Source organism: Amblyraja radiata, chromosome 8 (genome assembly GCF_010909765.2).
Source record: "Amblyraja radiata isolate CabotCenter1 chromosome 8, sAmbRad1.1.pri, whole genome shotgun sequence".
Taxonomy (NCBI): Eukaryota; Metazoa; Chordata; class Chondrichthyes; order Rajiformes; family Rajidae; genus Amblyraja; species Amblyraja radiata.
Window position 1 is genome coordinate 55,035,763 of NC_045963.1, and position 19,181 is coordinate 55,054,943.

The 19,181-nt window shown below is 43.0% G+C and overlaps 1 protein-coding gene across 1 annotated transcript in view; it reads left to right on the plus strand.

Moving 5' to 3' along the window:
• The window catches only part of wdr27 (WD repeat domain 27), a 439,332-nt gene that overhangs the window by 54,454 nt on the left and 365,697 nt on the right, over nt 1-19,181 (plus strand). Inside the window, exon 20 of the mRNA XM_033026389.1 lies at nt 15,461-15,558. Within this exon, the coding sequence (XP_032882280.1) occupies nt 15,461-15,558 (98 nt within the window). The remainder of the gene's footprint in view (nt 1-15,460; nt 15,559-19,181) is intronic.

Below are 19,181 nucleotides of genomic sequence, written 5' to 3' on the forward strand. Positions count from 1 at the left end.
TCATCGCTTGTACTGAGGTGTGTATTGATTGTGCACTTACATAGAAACATAGAACCATAGAAAATAGGTGCAGGAGTAGGCCATTCGGCCCTTCGAGCCTGCACCGCCATTCAATATGATCATGGCTGATCATCCAACTCAGTATCCTGTACCTGCTTTCTCTCCATACCCCCTGATCCCTTTAGCCACAAGGGTCACATCAAACTCCCTCTTAAATATAGCCAATGAACTGGCCTCAACTACCTTCTGTGGCAGAGAGTTCCAGAGATTCACCACTCTCTGTGTGAATTTTTTTTTTCTCATCTCGGTCCTAAAGGATTTCCCCTTTATCCTTAAACTGTGACCCCTTGTCCTGGACTTCCCCAACATCGGGATCAATCTTCCTGCATCTAGCCTGTCCAACTCCTTAAGAATTTTGTAAGTTTCTATAAGATCCCCCCTCAATCTTCTAAATTCTAGCGAGTGCCTAACCTTCCCTAACCTCTGCTAAAGATTCAACATCCTGAAATCTTAATTTTAAATGGTGAAGCCCTATGTGGCACCAAAAGCTTGTATGTGAACTTACTGAAGAGCAAAGGGCCTACAAAACAGATGGACAAAATGATGGACTCTCTGGTAGATATTATCAACATGACTAAGTTCATCAGATGTAGGACCAGGAAGTAAAATGCACAATTTGTAACTAACTTTTTAAGTATTATGTTGTAGAGAGTAGAATAAGAATGAGAGTGCATTAAGGTTAAAGTTGAAATATATATCACAAACTTTTCAGAATGAATTAAATAATATTTTATAACAGTATTCATGTAAGGAAATAACACCATAACATTCATGTTTTAGTGTCAGAAAATTTGCTAGACAGCAATTATGGGTGCAATCCCCTTAAATATTTGTGTCCATCTCATGTAAATAAACTACATTTGTTTGGGTATTTTGAAGCAAAACTGGTTAGTGAAACTGTTTTTGGCAGCAAAAATGCACATTGGTGCAAGTGGCTGTCTACGATTTTGATGGAGAAGCCTGCAAACAAGGCAACTTTTAATCATGCGTTGTATTAGTGAGGAGGTGGTTAAGAAGAACCCTGGCAATCACTTTCCCAGTGGCAGACAGCAGGGAGCCTTTTCTGTTGCCATATTTGGACTTGTCTCCTTTTGAAAAATCCTCCAAATTCTCTGGAATGGACAAGTGAAACAAACTGTACGTTGTCTTGTAATAAAAAGGAACTGCAGATGCTGGTTTATACCAAAGATAGACACAAAATTGCATCTTACTATATAACTTATATAACTGTATGGAGTTACTCCAGCATTTTGTGTCTATCTGTGTCGTCTTCCCAAGCCAACATCGTGAGTATTGAGACCCCAGTTACATTCGATGCACTTCTGTGAGCAGGCTACATCATGCACAAGCCTGTAAACTGAATCCTAAAGCAATCAATCTTTTCTGAGCTCCCTCATGGGAAGATACTACTCTATATTCAGCACTCTGTTTATTTTTTCTTTTACGCAACCTGAAGTACTCGTGTTTGGGGTGATCTGCATGAATAGCACAGAAGAGAAAGTTTTTCACTGTCGTGTGGTACACATGAAATAATAAACCAATACCAATACCACTACATCATTTGTTTATTAAATATAATCAGTGGAGGTGGACCTTCAAAGCAGCATGTGAAGGGTCTAGGGTACACAAAAATGCTGGAGAAACTCAGCGGGTGCAGCAGCATCTATGGAGCGAAGGAAATAGGTGAAGTTTCGGGCCGAAACCCTTCTTCAGACTGATGGGGGATGGGGGGGAGAAGGAAGGAAAAAGGGAGGAGGAGGAGCCCGAGGGCGGGGGGATGGGAGGAGACAGCTCGAGGGTTAAGGAAGGGGAGGAGACAGCAAGGGCTAGCAAAATTGGGAGAATTCAACGTTCATGCCATCCGGACGCAAGCAACCCAGGCGGAATATGAGGTGCTGTTCCTCCAATTTCCGGTGTTGCTCACTCTGGCAATGGAGGAGACCCAGGACAGAGAGGTCGGATTGGGAATGGGAGGGGGAGTTGAAGTGCTGAGCCACCGGGAGTTCAGGTAGGTTATTGCGGACTGAGCGGAGGTGTTGGGCGAAACGATCGCCCAACCTCCGCTTAGTCTCCCCGATGTAAATCAGCTGACATCTAGAGCAGCGGATGCAGTAGATGAGGTTAGAGGAGATACAGGTGAACCTTTGTCGCACCTGGAACGACTGCTTGGGTCCTTGAATGGTGTCGAGGGGGGAGGTGAAGGGACAGGTGTTGCATTTCTTGCGGTTGCAACGGAAAGTGCCCGGGGAGGGGGTGGTACGGGAGGGAAGGGAAGAATTGACAAGGGAGTTGCGGAGGGAGCGGTCTTTGCGGAAGGCAGACATAGGGGGAGATGGGAAGATGTGGTGAGTGGGGGGGTCACGTTGGAGGTGGCGGAAATGGCGGAGGATTATGTGTTTTATTTGCCGGCTGGTGGGGTGAAAGGTGAGGACTAGGGGGACTCTGCCCTTGTTGCGAGTGTGGTGATGGGGAGAGAGAGCAGTGTTGCGGGGTATGGATGAGACCCTGGTGCAAGCCTCATCTATGGTGGCGGAGGGGAATCCCCGTTCCCTGAAGAACGAGGACATTTCCGATGCCCTGGTGTGGAACGTCTCACTACTCCACTGCGAAGGGTCTAGGGTGAGATATATTGTTAGAATGTCAAGGCAGTCATTTGATGTGCTTTGAAGATTATGAATTGACAAATTCTTAAAGAGTGCCCCTACCAGGAAGTCCCTTGTACTCTGTGCGGACAATACCTCTGCTTTCTCCTGATGCTCTGGCTTTGCCTCGTGATTCTGAAGGCTTCTTACTGCTTTGACTGTTGTCTTCAATTGGTAAATTGTGCAGCATACAGCAGATGATGATGTCTCTGCACATGTATAACGTATATTGCAATGAGGCTGGATCTGGACTTAAGCTGACAACAATCTAATTGTTAGAAGACTAATGGTGTTTGCCATATCGATTGTGGTGCATATGCGGGTCACGTCTAGTTGAACTTAGGTGCTGTGAATCAGTGCTAATTGTTGTGAAGAACAAGAATGCAAGCTCTATTCCCCAGAATCCAGCCCTATCGGCAACACATGCTACAGAAAATGTCTATATATGGAGTCTCTTTGAGGCTGTGGATGTCATGAGTACTTCCTAACATGTGATATTGACAACAAGGAAATTCTTCTGATGATTCAGAACCACATCAAGGCTCAAGGTGTGGATAATAAAAACATTCAGGTTTGGATTAGTTTAATTTCAACATGTAGCATGGCAATAGGCCCTTTGGCCCACGTAGTACACGCCAACCATCGATCATCCGTTCACACTAGTTCCAATGTTATTCCACGTTTGCATTCACTCCATACACATAAGGGACAATTTACAGAGGTCAATTAATCTTATTACAAACCCGCATATCTTTGGGATGCGGGAGTAAACCGGAGCACCCGAAGAAAACCGACACGGTCACAGGGAGAACGTGCAGACTCCATATAGTCAGCAACGCAAGGTCAGGATCGAGCCTGGTTGGCTGGCACTGTAGGACAGCAACTCTACCAGCTACACCATTGTGCTGCTTATCAGCAAAAGCCTCCTTGGCACCTGATTGTAGTTTGGGTTGCCCACCTCAGGGGAGGCCAGCAATGCTAACATATGCTAACCCAAGATGCTACTCACTGCTCAATGAAATAAAAGTAGATTAAATTATTTATCCGTGAGTATTGTTTTTTGATGACCTCTTGGAAATTTCCTATGGTGAAGAAATTGGAAGTCGACATAACTTTGACCTCCATGGAAAGGTTGTTGCAAATGTTGTGCCTCTCTTCAAGAAGGGCAGAAGGGAAAATGCTGGGAACTTTAGAGCTTAACATCTGTAGTTGGAAAGTTACGAGAGAGTATTCTGAGGGATAGGTTGTATAGGCATTTGGATGAGCAAGGACTGATTAGGGATAGTCAGCATGGTTTTGTACGTGGGAGGTCGTGTCTCACAAATCTGATTGAGTTTTTTGAAGGCATGACGAAAAAGGTTGATGAGGGCAGAGCTGTAGATGTGTACATGGATTTCAGTAAGGCGTTCGACAAGGAGCCGCATGGTAGACTGCTCTGGAAGGTTAGATCGCATGGGATCCAAGGAGAAATAACTGAATGGATACCAAATTGGCTTCATGGAAGGAAACAGAGGGTGATGGTGGAAGGCTGCTTCTTGGATTGGAGGCCCGTGACTAGTGGTGTGCCTCAGGGTTCGGTGCTGGGCCTGTTACTTTGTCATCTACATCAATGATTTGGATGATAACATCCATGGCAAGATTAGCACGTTTGCTGATGATACAAAAGTGGGTGGTTTTGCAGATAATGAAGATGGTTGTGAAAGGTTGCAGCAGGATACTGATCGATTGGCCAGGTGGGCTGAGGAATGGTTGATGGAATTTAATGCAGAGAAATGTGAGGTGTTGCATTTTGGGATGTCTAACAAGGGCAGGACCTACACAGTGAATGCTAGAGCAGAGGGATCTAGGAGTGCAAGTGTATGGTTCCTTGAAGGTTGAAGGTCGCAGGTAGATAAGGTGGTCAAAAAAGCTTTTGGCACATTGGCCTTCATCAGTCAGAGTATTGAATATAGAAGTTAGGAGGTCATGTTGCGGTTGTATAAGACATTGGTGAGACTGCATTTAGAGTATTGTTCTGGGCACCATGTTATAGGAAAGATATTGTCAAACTTGAAAAGGTTCAGAGAAGATTTACAAGGTTGTTGCCAGGACTAGAGGGTCTGAGCTATAGGGATAGGTTGAGTAGACTGGATCTCTATTCCTTGGAGCGCAGGAGGATGAGGGGTGACCTCATTGAGGGGTGTAAAATTATGAGGAATAGATCGGGTGGATGCACAGAATCTCTTGCCCAGAGTAGGGGAATCGAGGACCAGAGGACATAGGTTCAAGGTGAAGGGGAAAAGATTTAATAGGAATCTGAGGGGTAACCTTTTCACACAAAAGATGGTGGGTGTATGGAACAAGCTGCCAGTGCTGTCTTACTCTTGGTAGTGGCTAAATACTTCATGATTAGTTTATCTAAAGGTACACATTGTGACACCATGAGTGTTTATTGGCTCAATAGTTAGACTTGATTGCCAAAAATATACTTCTGACTATGGACTTGAATTGATTTAATTTTAGTGTTTACAAGAGAAGAAATTAATTAGAATTGGGTGATTTGCAAACTAAATGCAGCTGCGGAGAGTCAGGAGATGTTCACAGTATAGACACCCTCTGTTAGTCCTCAGAAGGAATAATTGAATGTCACTCTGCATCTTTTTAGCAACTGGATTCTTCCTGATTCTTTTTTCATTAAAGTAAATACAAATAAAATAGGATGCCAACAAAGTGAAAATGAGAAAGAGATGTAAACCAGGTAGTCAGTTTGTTGTAAGGTACCTAATTTATATATTTGTTGTTATAATTATAACAAAATTTAATGTTTTATGTGTCACTCCTAACTGTCACTGTATGTCATGTTGTCACTTGTGGGCGGAGCACCAAGGCATATTCCTTGTATGTGAATACTTGGCCAATAAACGTATTCATTCATAACTAATCCAAATACGGAGGGTAAGGAATCAGGAAAGCTTCTTTATGACTATTCATTGTTTCCTTGAAACTTGATCGCAGGATTAAACACAATGATTTTGGTATTTGATATTAGCCTTTTATATTTTATCCATCTTGAGTAGGACAGTGGACATTTATATCAGATGTCACCCGAAAGGACAAAAGTGCGATCTGTACATTGAGTCTTTTCATATTCATTCAATGCTTCTTTGATTTGGGCGATAGTTTTATTTCAGGGTCTATTCTCAATGCTGAATAAATGTTACTGAGATTACTTTTCCCCTCTCAGCATTTCCCCCCAATTGTACTTTTCTTCGGGAAGATTCTAAAAATGCATACATTAAATATTATCCCTTTAGAGAGTGTACCTGAATTCATTTTAGAATCTTGCAAACGTTCACCTGCATCTCTTGATCTAGGGAGCATCAAAGGAGCATAACTAGCATAGGCAGAGTGTTTTTTCCAGCGCAGGTGAATTTCGATTTAAAGGGTGTAGTTATAAAATGGATGGGGAAAAATTTAAAGGAGATTCTGAGGAGTACAATTATGCATTGAAGGCGGTAGTTATCTGCAACATGCTGCCTGAGAATGTGGTAGATGCAGGTACTATTACTGTACTTAACAGTCAGAAGCTGGAGGCAGTGGACAGGGAGGTGGACAAAGCGCTGACTGAGAGGAAGAAGTGGAAGCTGGTTCGGGAAGAGGGAGCTCTACGGTGACTGAGTGCGTCCTATCGGTGGTGGGCCACAACAACAGCAGTGTCAACCTGTACCTCTGGGTAGAGCATTTCCCGTTTCTATTTCCCTCATGATCTTATGCACCTCCATAAGATCACCACTCATCCTCATGCGCTCCAAGGAATAAAGTCCTAGTCCTTATTCTAACCTCCCCCTATTGCTTAGGCACTCAAGTCCTGGCAACGTCCTCGTAAACCTTCGTAAATCCTCTTTGCATTCTTTTCAACTTAACAACATCCTTCCTATAGCAGAGTGAACAAAACTGAACACAATACTCCGAAAGCATTCTCACCAATGACTTGTACAACTGCAGCATAACATCTCAATTTCTATACTCCATACCCCGACTGATGAAGGCCAATATAACAAAAGCCTTCTTGACCACCCTATCTACCCTTGATGCCACTTTCAAGGTACAATGTTCCTGCACTTCCAGATCCCTCTGCTCCACAGCAGTCCCCAGGGCCCTGCCATTCACTTTGCCTTTCCAAAATGTAACACCTCGCACTTATCTGCATTAAACTTCATTAAACATTTTTGATAACCATCTTCGCTATCTACAATATTACCCACTTTAGCCTTATCTGAAAACTTACTAATCAAGCTTTCCTAACTCTCATCTAAATTGTTGATATAAACCACCAACAGCAGAAGACCCAGCACACTCTAAAGCACACCACTAGTCACAGGCCTCCAGTCTGAAAAACAACCTTGCACCATCACCTCTGCTTTCATCCACAAAGCTAATTCTCTATCCAGTTGGCTAGCTCTTTCCAGTTCCCATGCAATCTAATATTCCAGAGCAGCCTACCGTAACAAACCCTGTCAAATGCCTTGTTGAAGTCCATAAAGACAACGTCTATGACTTTGTCCTCATCAACCTTTTTGGTTACTTAAAAAAACCCAATGAGATTTGTAAGGCATTATCTCCCACGTACAAAACCATGCTGATTATCCCTGATCAGCCCATACTTATCCAAATACATATATATCTTGTTTCTCAGAATACTCAAGTTCAAGTTCAAGTGAGTTTATTGTCATGTGTCCCTGTATAGGACAATGAAATTCTTGCTTTGCTTCAGCACACAGAACATAGTAGGCATTTACTACAAAATAGATAAGTGTGTCCATATAATAATAATAATAATAATAATAACTTTATTTATAAAGCACTTTAAACAACTACAGTTGCCACAAAGTGCTGTACATGAGAAATCATGAACAAAAAGCTATTACAAACAATTAAAAACCATTAAAAACCGTAAAACGAAGGACTATAAAAAACACACTAAAAATTAAAAGACATTAAAAGCACTAAAAACAGGAGCAATGCCTCAGCCAGTGTCGAAAGCCAAAGAATAAAAATATGTTTTTAGGGAGGATTTGAAGATGGACAGTGAGGGGGCCTGTCTGATGTGCAACGGCAAGGTGTTCCAGAGTGCCGGAGCAGCAACAGAAAAGGCTCTATCCCCTCTGAGCTTCCGCTTAGACCTTGGTACCTCAAGGAGCAGCTGATCAGCTGACCTGAGGCACCGGGCAGGAGCATATAGGTGGAGCAGCTCAGAGAGGTAAGGCGGGGCGAGCCCATTCAACGATTTAAAAACAAATAAAAGAATTTTGAAATGAACTCGAAAGTGCACTGGGAGCCAGTGTAGGGAGGCTAAAATTGGCGTAATGTGCTCCCTCTTTCGAGTTCCAGTCAAAAGGCGAGCGGCAGCATTTTGAACAAGCTGGAGACGAGCCAATGAAGCTCGTGCGACTCCAGAGTAGAGTGCGTTACAGTAATCCAGCCTAGATGTAATAAAGGCATGGATTACTGTTTCAAAATGCTCCCGCTCGAGAATGGGCTTCATAATATACCATAATATAAATATATACACACATGAATAAATAAACTGATAAAGTGCAAATAACAGAAAATGGGTTATTAATAATCAGAGTTTTGTCCGAGCCAGGTTTAATAGCCTGATGGCTGTGGGGAAGTAGCTATTCCTGAACCTGGTTGTTGCAGTCTTCAGGCTCCTGTACCTTCTACCTGAAGGTAGCAGGGAGAGTGTGTGTGGCCAGGATGGTGTGGGTCTGACGATACTGCCAGCCTTTTTTAAGGCAGCGACTGCGATAAATCCCCTCGATGGAAGGAAGGTCAGAGCCGATGATGGACTGGGCAGTGTTTACTACTTTTTGTAGTCTTTTCCTCTCCAGGGCGCTCAAATTGCCGTACCAAGACACGATGCAACCGGTCAGCATGCTCTCTACTGTGCACCTGTAGAAGTTAGAGAGAGTCTTCCTTGACAAACCGACTCTTCGTAATCTTCTCAGGAAGTAGAGGCGCTGATGAGCTTTCTTGATAATTGCATTAGTGTTCTCGGACCAGGAAAGATCTTCAGAGATGAGCACGCCCAGGAATTTGAAGTTCTTGACCCTTTCAACCATTGATATAAATGGGGCTGTGGGTCCCCCTCCTACTCCTTCCAAAGTCCACAATCAGTTCCTTGGTTTTGCTGGTGTTGAGGGCCAGGTTATTGCGCTGGCACCATATGGACAGTTGCTCGATGTCTCTTCTATACTCTGACTCATCCCCATCAGTGATACGTCCCACAACAGTGGTGCCGTCAGCGAACTTGATGATGGTGTTCGCACTGTGACTGGCTACGCAGTCATGAGTATGAGTACAGCAGGGGGCTGAGCACGCAGCCTTGAGGTGCTCCCATGCTGATTGTTATCGAGGCTGACACATTTCCACCAATACGAACAGACTGTGGTCTGTGAATGAGGAAGTCGAGGATCCAATTGCAGAGGGATGCGCAGAGACCCAGTTCTGCGAGTTTGGTAACCACCTTGGAGGGGATGATTGTGTTAAATGCCGAGCTGTAATCTATGAATAACAGCCTGACATATGAATTTTTGTTGTCCAAGTGGTCCAGAGCGGAGTGGAGGGCCAGTGAGATCGCATCCACCATTGATCTGTTGTGGCGGTAAGCGAACTGCAGTGGGTCCAGGTTTTTGTCGAGGTAGGAGTTGATTTGCTCCATGATCAACCTCTCAAAGCACTTCACCACCACCGGTGTTATTGCCACTGGTCGATAGTCATTGAAGCATGTCACCTTACTCTTCTTGGGCACTGGTATAATTGATGCCCTTTTAAAGCAGGTGGGGACCTCAGACCTCAGAAGTGGGAGCTTGAAAATGTCCGTGAAAACTCCAGCCAGTTGGTCCGCACAGGTTTTTAAAACACGACCGGGTATACCATCAGATCCAGGTGCTTTTCGGGGGTTCACCCCTCTGAAGGATTTCCTGACCAGTTACTTACCCACTACATATGTAAGGCTTACTGGTCTATAGTTCCCGGGCTATATAGACATAACAGTGTGAAATGTAGATTGAGTCAACGGTGAAAGTCTGTGATGGCTACATCCACAATTCTCTACAATTTCTTGCCGTCTTGGGCAGATTTATTCTTAAACCAAGCTGCAATGGAACCCGACGGTGTGCTTTCTATGGTGCATCTGTAAAAATGTGTATTAATCTGGACATGCATAATTTGCTCAGTCTCCTGAGAAGTAGAGCACTAGTATGTCTTCTTGTGTGTCGCATCAATGTGGTTGGACCATGACGGATAGTTGGTAATACTTACGTCAAGGAACTTGAAGTTCTCGACCATTTCCACTTCAGCACCATTGATGCTAATGGGTGCATGTACCCCACCGCACTTCCTCCGCAAGTCGATAACTAGCTCCTTCGTCTTGCTGATATTGAGGGAGAGGTTGTCCTCAGTCTATGTTACTAAGTTCTCTATCTCTTTCCTGTACTCCATCTCGTCATTGTTCATGATTCAGCTCACCATAGTGTTGTTACCTGAAAACTTGTAGATGGAGTTTGAGCCAAATTTAGTCACACAGTCATGAGTATATAGTGTGCATGGAAGGGGACTGAGAATGTATCCTTGCATTGGTGTTGAGAATTATTGTGGAGGATTTGTTGTCATCTATCCTCACTGATTGTGGTCTATTAGTTAGGAAATTGAGGATCCAGTGGCAGAGTTGCTGTTCCCTAGGTGTAGGAATTTGGAGATGGGTTTGGATGGGATTGTGTTCAAGGCAGAGCTATAGTCAATATAAGTGTCAGATGAAGAAGCCTTTGTTGTTTGGATGCTGCAGCAGTAGGCTGAGTGGATCAAAGCTGCATGGGAGGCTGGAGTTAATGTGTGTCATCATCTGTCTCTTAAATAACTTGATGAACTTCAGAACTTCATAACATCAGAAGACAGTGGTCATTAAGGCACACTATGTAACTTTTTTTGGTTCAGGGATAATAATGGTCTTGAAGCAGATGGGGAGCTCAGAATGGAGTAGGGAGAGATTAGAGATGTCCATGAATATTTGCCAGCTGGTCCACACAGGCCCTGAGAACGCAGTCTGAGACTCCATCCAGGCCGGTTGCTTTCCCCAGATCAACTCTCAGGAAGGCAAATCTTACATATACCACAGAACTGTTGGCACTGACGCACCCAAGACTGACAGGGTGGGTAATGTTCCTCCACCGATCTTCTGTTCAAAGCGAGTGTAGAATACATTGAGCTCCATGGAGAGGGATGTGTTGTGCCATCTATACTGCCTGACTTTGCTTTGTCACCTAATATAACATGCAAGCCTTGCCACAATCTATGGATATCTGTGCCGTTGCTTCAGTACTCCAGCTTGGCCCAGAATTCCTTCTTGGCATCATTAATGGCTCTGTGACGGTTGTCGATGGATTTCTTATATCGCTTGGGATCGTTTGATTTGAACACCGCAACCTTGGGCTTCAGCTAGGAGTAGATGTAACGGTTCATCTATGGTTTCTGGTTGAGGAACACACGTATGTCTTCTTTGGTAGCAGCCCTCCACACATTTGCTGATGAAGTCTGTGACAGATGTGGCATATTCATCTAGGTTCTCCTTGAATATGGACCAGTTCACTACTCCTAGAAATCACAATGGATCTGTTTCCTCATACCAGCACTGCACGACTTTCTGTACCAGATCCTCCCACTTCTGTTTCTTGTAAGCAGAGAGTAGAAAAACAGCCATGTGGTCAGATTTACCAAAGTGTGGTCAGCGGATGGAGCAGGAGGCGTCTTTGATGGCCATGTAGCAGTGGTCAAGGGTGTTTGGCCTCTGGTTAGTCAGGAGACGTGTTGATAGAATTTTAGTAGCACCTTCTTGTGATTGACGCGATTAAGTCCCCAGCCATTATGAACAAGCACTCGGGGTACTTCGGTTCAAGGCTACTGGTGGCAGTGGCAAGTGCAAGCTTAGCATCAGCTGGGTGGGATGTAGACTTCTGTCAGGGTAGCCAAAGTGAATTACATAAGCTGGTAGTTGGGCCAACACTTCACCATAAGATATTCCAGGTCTGGGAAGCTGGAGTTCGCCAGGGCCACTACGTCCGAACACCATGTGGAGGTAGTTAGGAAGCAGCCCCTTCCTTTACCTTGCCCAGAGATGCTGTGCGGTCCGTCCAGTGTTGTGAGAAGCCCTCGGGGTGTATGGCACAATTGTGTGAAGCAGTGGTGAGCCATGTCTCGGTAAAACACAACACACAACAGTCTTTCAGTTCTCTAAGGCAGATGCGTCCAGCTTTAAGGCCACCCAATTTTATTTCAATAGTTTTGACATTTACCAGCAGTATGCTGGAAAACGGGGACTTGAAACCATCCTGTTTCAGTCTCAATGCAGTGGTGCTCGCCTTCTACGTTTTCTCAGAGGATGGCTGCTGCTGGTTGGTTCTTGGAGCTGGAGTATGGAGTCAGTCGATCCGTCAGGTAGGTGGTTGAGCTCATAGTGGTTTGGGAGTTGGGTAGCAGCAACAGGTATTTCGCTCAATCGTACCTGGAATACTATATCCAGGAACATTTTATTGGCCTTGAGCCTTTAGTGCAGATTCATTAGAATTATGTTGTGAATTTGAAGGAACCAGTGAAGAAATTAAATGAGGGAAATGTCTTTGTCCTGGCAAATTTTAACATTTTACTAGACTAAGTGGGACCCGTTGGGTCCCAGCTTCACATGGGAGGGCTGGCCCCACAATGCAATATTCCCCTCTCCACCAATTCCAATACACACACACACACACACACACGCACACGCACACGCACACGCACACGCACACGCACACATACACTCACACACACACACACACACACTCACACACACTCACACATACACTCACACACACACAGATACACACTCACACACATACATACACTCACACATACTCACACACACACACAGACTCTCACACACATACACTCACATACACACACACACACACACACACACACACACATAGACACACACATACACTCACACACACATACACACACTCACACATACACACTCACACACACACATACACTCACACACACATACACACACTCACTCATACACACTCACACACAAACACTCTCACACACTCACTCATACACACTCACACACAAACACTCTCACACACTCACACCCACACTCACACTCACTCACACACCATATATATGACAGTAAACTTTCTTGCATCTACTCACACGGCTGAGCGCGGCCTCTCCACTGTGGGGTTACCGCAGTCAGCGGCACTTCCGCAGTCAGCGTGACCTCTGCACTTACCCGAAATTACGCAATCAGCGCGACCTCTGCATTCATCGGAAATTACGCAATCCCCGCGACCTGTCCACTAAGCGGAAGTCACAAAATGAACGGTACTTTTGGACTAAACACAGTCAGACCTAATAAATCATTTATTCCTTCCAAACAGTCAGACCTAATAAAGCATTTACTCCTTCCAAACGCAGTCGGACCTAATAAAGCATTGATTCCCTCCAAACACAGTCAGACCTAATAAAACATTTATTCCTTCCAAACACAGTCGGACCTGATAAAGCATTTATTCCTTCCAAACACAATCGGACCTAATAAAGCATTGTAGTTTCAAGCACAGGCAGGGCAGCAGGCCAAACAACTCGTGGCATTGTCATTTATTGCAAGTACATTGCAGACTCACAGTTCAGTTGATTCACAGCTTAGAATGACAGTCATGGCCTCTCCCTCGCGACCCTGCATTCTCATAGCATCCTCCTCACAGTTCACACTGCCACCCAGCTTTGTGTCATCTGCAAATTTGCTAATGTCACTTTGAATCCCTTCATCCAAATCATTGATGTATATTGTAAATAGCTGTGGTCCTAGCACCGAGCCTTGCGGTACCCCACTAGTCACTGCCTGCCATTTTGAAAGGGACCCGTTAATCCCTACTCTTTGTTTCCTGTCTGCCAACCACTTCTCTATCCATGTCAGCACTCTACCCCCAATACCATGTGCCCTAATTTTTCCCACTAATCTCCTATGTGGGACCTTAACAAAGGCTTTCTGAAAGTCCAGCTACACTACATCCACTGGCTCTCCCTTGTCCATTTTCCTAGTTACATCTTCAAAAAATTCCAGAAGATTAGTCAAGCATGATTTCCCCTTCGTAAATCCATGCTGACTCGGACCGATCCTGTTACAGCTATCCAAATGTTCGGCTATCTCATCTTTTATAATTGACTCCTGCATCTTCCCCACCACCGATGTCAGGCTAACTGGTCTATATTTCCCTGTTTCCCCTCTCCCGCCTTTCTTAAAAAGTGGGATAACATCAGCTATCCTCCAATCCACAGGAATGGATCCTGAGTCTATAGAACATTGGAAAATTATCACCAATGCATCCACGATTTCTAGAGCCACTTCTTTAAGTACCCTGGAATGCAGACCATCAGGCCCTGGGGATTTATCAGCCTTCAGTCCCATCAGTCTATCCAACACCATTTCCTGCCTAATGTGGATTTCCTTCAGTTCCTCTGTTACCCCAGATCCTCTGGACACTACTATATCAGGAAGATTGTTTGTGTCCTCCTTCCTTGTAAGTTTTACAGTGGGCATCTAAGTTTTTGTAGCCTTGGGAAACCTGGCAGTTAAAGTAAAGCGTGGACATCTTCATGGTGAAGGTAGGTACCAGGAGGAACTGGAGTCATTTAATTTAGAAAGGTACTTATCTGTGTCCGAGGAATGTAAAGACCGTAAGTGGAGGATTAGGTCACAATCATTTCTACCAAAATAGTTCAGTCTCCATTGTCAATCATCAGACTTGTTTGGTCCAGTGGCCTGCCCTAGGGTAAATGAGGAAATCAGGGCATTCCACATTCACTGAATGCTAGGCTAGTAATTTAAGCTCATCCCGTGGTGGAGCCGAGCAGCATCCAGGAAAATTGAGATACAAGGAACTGCAGATACTGTTTACAAAAAAGACATAAAATGCTGGATGGAGTAACTCGGGGAGAATCTCTGGAGAACATAGATGAGTGACATTTTGAGTTGGGACCCTTCAGTGGAATTCGGGTAGTGGAGTTGGGGTTGAAGGTGAAGATTTAAATTGTATACAGGCCAATGCGTTATTTAATTTCTAATTCTAATTTTGAGAGAAGGTATGGTAATCGGTGGAATGTAACAGTCTCAAGTTTTCAGATAATTTAAGAATCTCCTTTTTCAGCTCTTGATGTGGTTTAATTACTTAGGTTAGGCAATGTAGCCAAATATGTCAATAAGGTATGTAGTGTATGTTACTGGTCATATCATTAATTGCTTTGGTTTATTTCTAACAGGTGCTGAATATAAATTGACTTAATTGGCAGGTGGAAAATAGAAGCAAAACAGACTAATTTATCGGGCTTTGTCCCAAGTCACTTCCGATAGGTCTATTGTCATAATGATGCTGGGTGACTATTGGTAGTCTAGGCTGCTGCTTTAAGCCGGCACAATGTTCATGAATGGCATACTTGCACCACGCCATGTGGCCACTAACTGACAGGTGAATAACATGAGGGACGTCAGTTCCACTTCTGTAGCATCCTCGGGGCTGGTACTGTTTTTTTTCAGACCCTTTCTTTTTCTCCCTTCTCCATTCCACCATTGACCTAGGAGACACTGGCAGTAAAATCTTATAGAGGTATAGGTGCTGAATTCCAGTTTTTTTTAATTGCAGTAAATGTAACAACTTTTTATTATTAAACCTTTTATTTAGTTATAAAAAGAAGAGCAAGAGCAGAATGGTTGGCAAGTTCAAGATGGCTGGCACACAGGAGATCAGTTGCCTCTCTGCAGTGAATGACTTCTATTCCTGTATCCTTTTGCTGTTTGTACAATGTTTATGTTTAATAAGTTTAATATGAGCAGATTAGTGTATTGATCAAATTTCTTGCTTTATATTAAAAAAATCTGAAATTAAATCAAGTTCACCAAAAGCAATATTTCTGCACTGACGAGTTATCTATCAAGAGGGATAGAATGAAGAAAAGTTATGAATTGTAGCTTTTGCAATAATTTTTTGGCTGCTTTAAATTTCTATATAGTTGCCAATGTAAATAATTTGGTGCCAGATTTTTTTTGCTTTAAGTCTAGTGCACACCATGGTGTTTGCTCGAGTTTCATCAATAGAGAAAACATGTGCCGGACCATTATCTTTCTTTTCCTGAAAGAAAGCAAACATGGTATGGTGCATTTTCCTTGACTATTTTTAGCAAAAAACTTCAAAGCAAATTTAAAGTAATGCTACTTTATATTTGCAAATTACTTCTTGCCAAGATAGTCCGCAGAGAGAAATGCACTCCCGAACCTATTATCCCTGGCTTTGGGTTTGAAACCTTGATAGCCCAAAACTTCTCTGCAGAAGTGTGTAACTTCATTCTCAGTTAACATCCCTCAAGATTTCTGGCACATCAGTGATCCTGCGTTCTTTTATATCAGCATTTATCCAAAGTTGGGATATATAATACTTGTACTCTTCACATGGAATCACCTCTATGTTTTATGAAACTAATTAATTATAAAATGAAGGGCACAGGTTACACAATTTTGAGCATCACAGCCCGATCATCAGCTTTGAGAGGAATGGTATGTTGTTCAGTTTTTTGATGGTTGTGGTGGGACAAGGGAGAAGTATGGAATAGGATTCTGGGAGAATTCCTGGTTAGCTTAGTGCAGTGCAAAGGTGCTTTTAACATTGGCTTGAACAGGAACATGGTGAGGTGCTGTGGCCACGTATACTTTGCTGTGGAAGCAAGATGAAAAGTTCCCTCTGTCATGGATGGTTTGGTTGATCAGCACCAGAAGGTTGCAAACTAAAAACATTTCATGTCAATGCATCCAAATTTCATTCAGCTCTGTGACCTTCTTATCCTTAATGCCATATTACAACAAAATGTAGTATAATTTAGGGGAAAACAAACAGATTAGTGGAGGAGTTTAGCAGGTCAAGCAGCATATGTGGAAGGAAATGGTCAGATGATGTTTTGGGATGGGACACTTCTTCAGTCTGCTGAATTTTCCTGACCCTAAACACCGCCTGTCCTTTTCGCAAAACATACTGCATGATTTGCTAAGATTCTCCAGTTTCTGCATCTGCCTCCATAATTCGGGAAAATACTGATGCTTGACTCAAAAAGATCAAATATATAGAATATACAATTGAGCATTAATTGGAAACACAAGAAATATCACGAGAGCAAATAAATGAAATGGGAATAACCATTAAGAATTCTGCTTGAATTGACCAGGTAATGTAAATCATGATGTGCTTATAATTTAATGTTCATTTAAGGCATTGTCATGGGTTTATTTTCTGAGGCCATAAATGTAGCCTTTCAATTAGGGGTGGATTTATCTCAGTAAGGAATTTACCTTATCATTTAAAAATCAAAGTTGCGATTTGTGATTGTAGATTACAGGAGCAAATGAGCAAAAATTGTGACAGCAATGGAAAGAGTGTCAAAGGAGGGATTCATAAGAGGCCATAGGCAGAGGAGCAATGAGCTTGATGAAGTTGTAGGAGTCACTAGGCTAAGGCCACAAAACGATTTAAACACAAATCGCATAATATGCAGCATAAAAAGAACCTATTCAGTCCCTTGAGTCTGCATAGTGTCTTTGAAATTCCAGTTAGTCCTACTCTCTGAATATTACTCTGCTTTAATAGGTCGGAGGCTGGGAAAGTGCATTGGGAGCAGCTGTTATTGGATATTGTAGTTGTTTTAAGACAAGCTGATTAGAATTCAGGACTGACATGTTTCAGTATGGAGGAGGGATAATGGTGGTAAGGTAAAGGGACCTTAGATGACCAGAGAGGTTAATAATCTGGCCACAAAAAGGAAGCATATGTAATATTTAGGAAATTAGATAGGGCTTTTGAGGAATATAATGCAAACGAGAAAGCAAATTTCCATGCAATAAAGTCCTAGCTTGCCCAAACTCTCCCTTGAGCACAGGTCTTTGAGTCCTGGCAACATCCTCGTAAATCCTCTCATTACTATTTCCAGCTTAATGACATCCTTCCTGTAGCAGGGTGATGAAAATTGAACACGGTACTCCAAATGCGGCCTCACCAACCTCCTGCAACATAACGTCCCAACCTCTATACTCAGTGTTTTTGTTTTTTTCATTCCTGCTATATATTTTCAATCCTGCTATATATTATTTTAATAGTCTAATTCCCTTTTGAAAACTACTGTTGAATATGTTCCAATCGTCCATTAGGAAAACCGTAAATATTTGTTGCATAAAAAATTGCATTTCTCTTGGTTATTTTTCTAATCGTCTTTTGAATGGAATCATTTATTCTATGAAAATTCTTCATGATTTTAAATATGGAGACACAAGGGACTGCAGATGCTGGAATCTAGAGTAAAAAACAAACTGCTTGACAAACTCTATAGGTCGGGTTTCATCTATTGGGGTACAGGAATTGTTGAGATTTCCTGTTGAGAAACATTTCCTGTTGATACATTTCCTGTTGAGAAACTGGTGTAGGGTCAAAGACGTCAACAAATTATTTTAAACATCTCCTTCAAATTTATTTTTAGTCTCGACTGACTGGCTTGCTCTTCGAAAGAGCTGGCACAGTCTTGATGGGGAAAAGACCTCCTGTGCTATATAATTCTTTGATTCCTCTTGGCCTTCACTGCTCTAAAAACAAATCCAGCTTCTCCTATTTACTGTACCCTCTATCCCCTATATTTCCTTATTCCTGGAACTTCTCCAAAGGTGTCATGCCCTTCCTGAAGTACAATGCCAAGAATTGGATACAGTGCTACAGTTACAAAATGTTTGGAGCTAGAGGCCACACTCAGAATAAGGGGTTAGATATTCCGAGCAGATATGAAAATTAATTTATTTGCCCAAAGAGTGGCGAATCTTTGAAATTCTCTACCCAAGAGGACTGTGAACCTCAGTCACTGAATATAGTTGGGCCGAAGGGCCTGTTTCCATGCTATATGACTCTCTGTAACCCTTACACAAATTGGGGAGTGTCTGTATTTACATCTCGAAATGTGGAACACTCGACCATCTCCACATCAGCACCATTGATACAGGGGTATGTACTCCACCCTTCGTTCTGTTGTCAATGACCAGTTCCTTTGCTTTGCTGAAATTGAGGGAGAGGTTGTTGTACTGCTACCATACTAATAAGTTCTATATCCTTTTCCTGTACTCCATCTCATCACTGTTTGAGATCTGGCCCACTATGATTATGTCATCTGCAAACCTGTAAAGGATGTTAAAGCAGAATTTGTCAGCGTGATCATGAGTGTAAAGGGATCTTACCCAAGATCCACTAACTGATGGGCCCATTGTTTCTGTTTGTTCTTGTCCCAGTGAACTTGTCATCTCATATGTTGAGTTTATTCAGTCCCTCCTTATTAAGTACCTTCCCACCCAGGGCACCTCTCATGCCCTCCACAATTTTGACA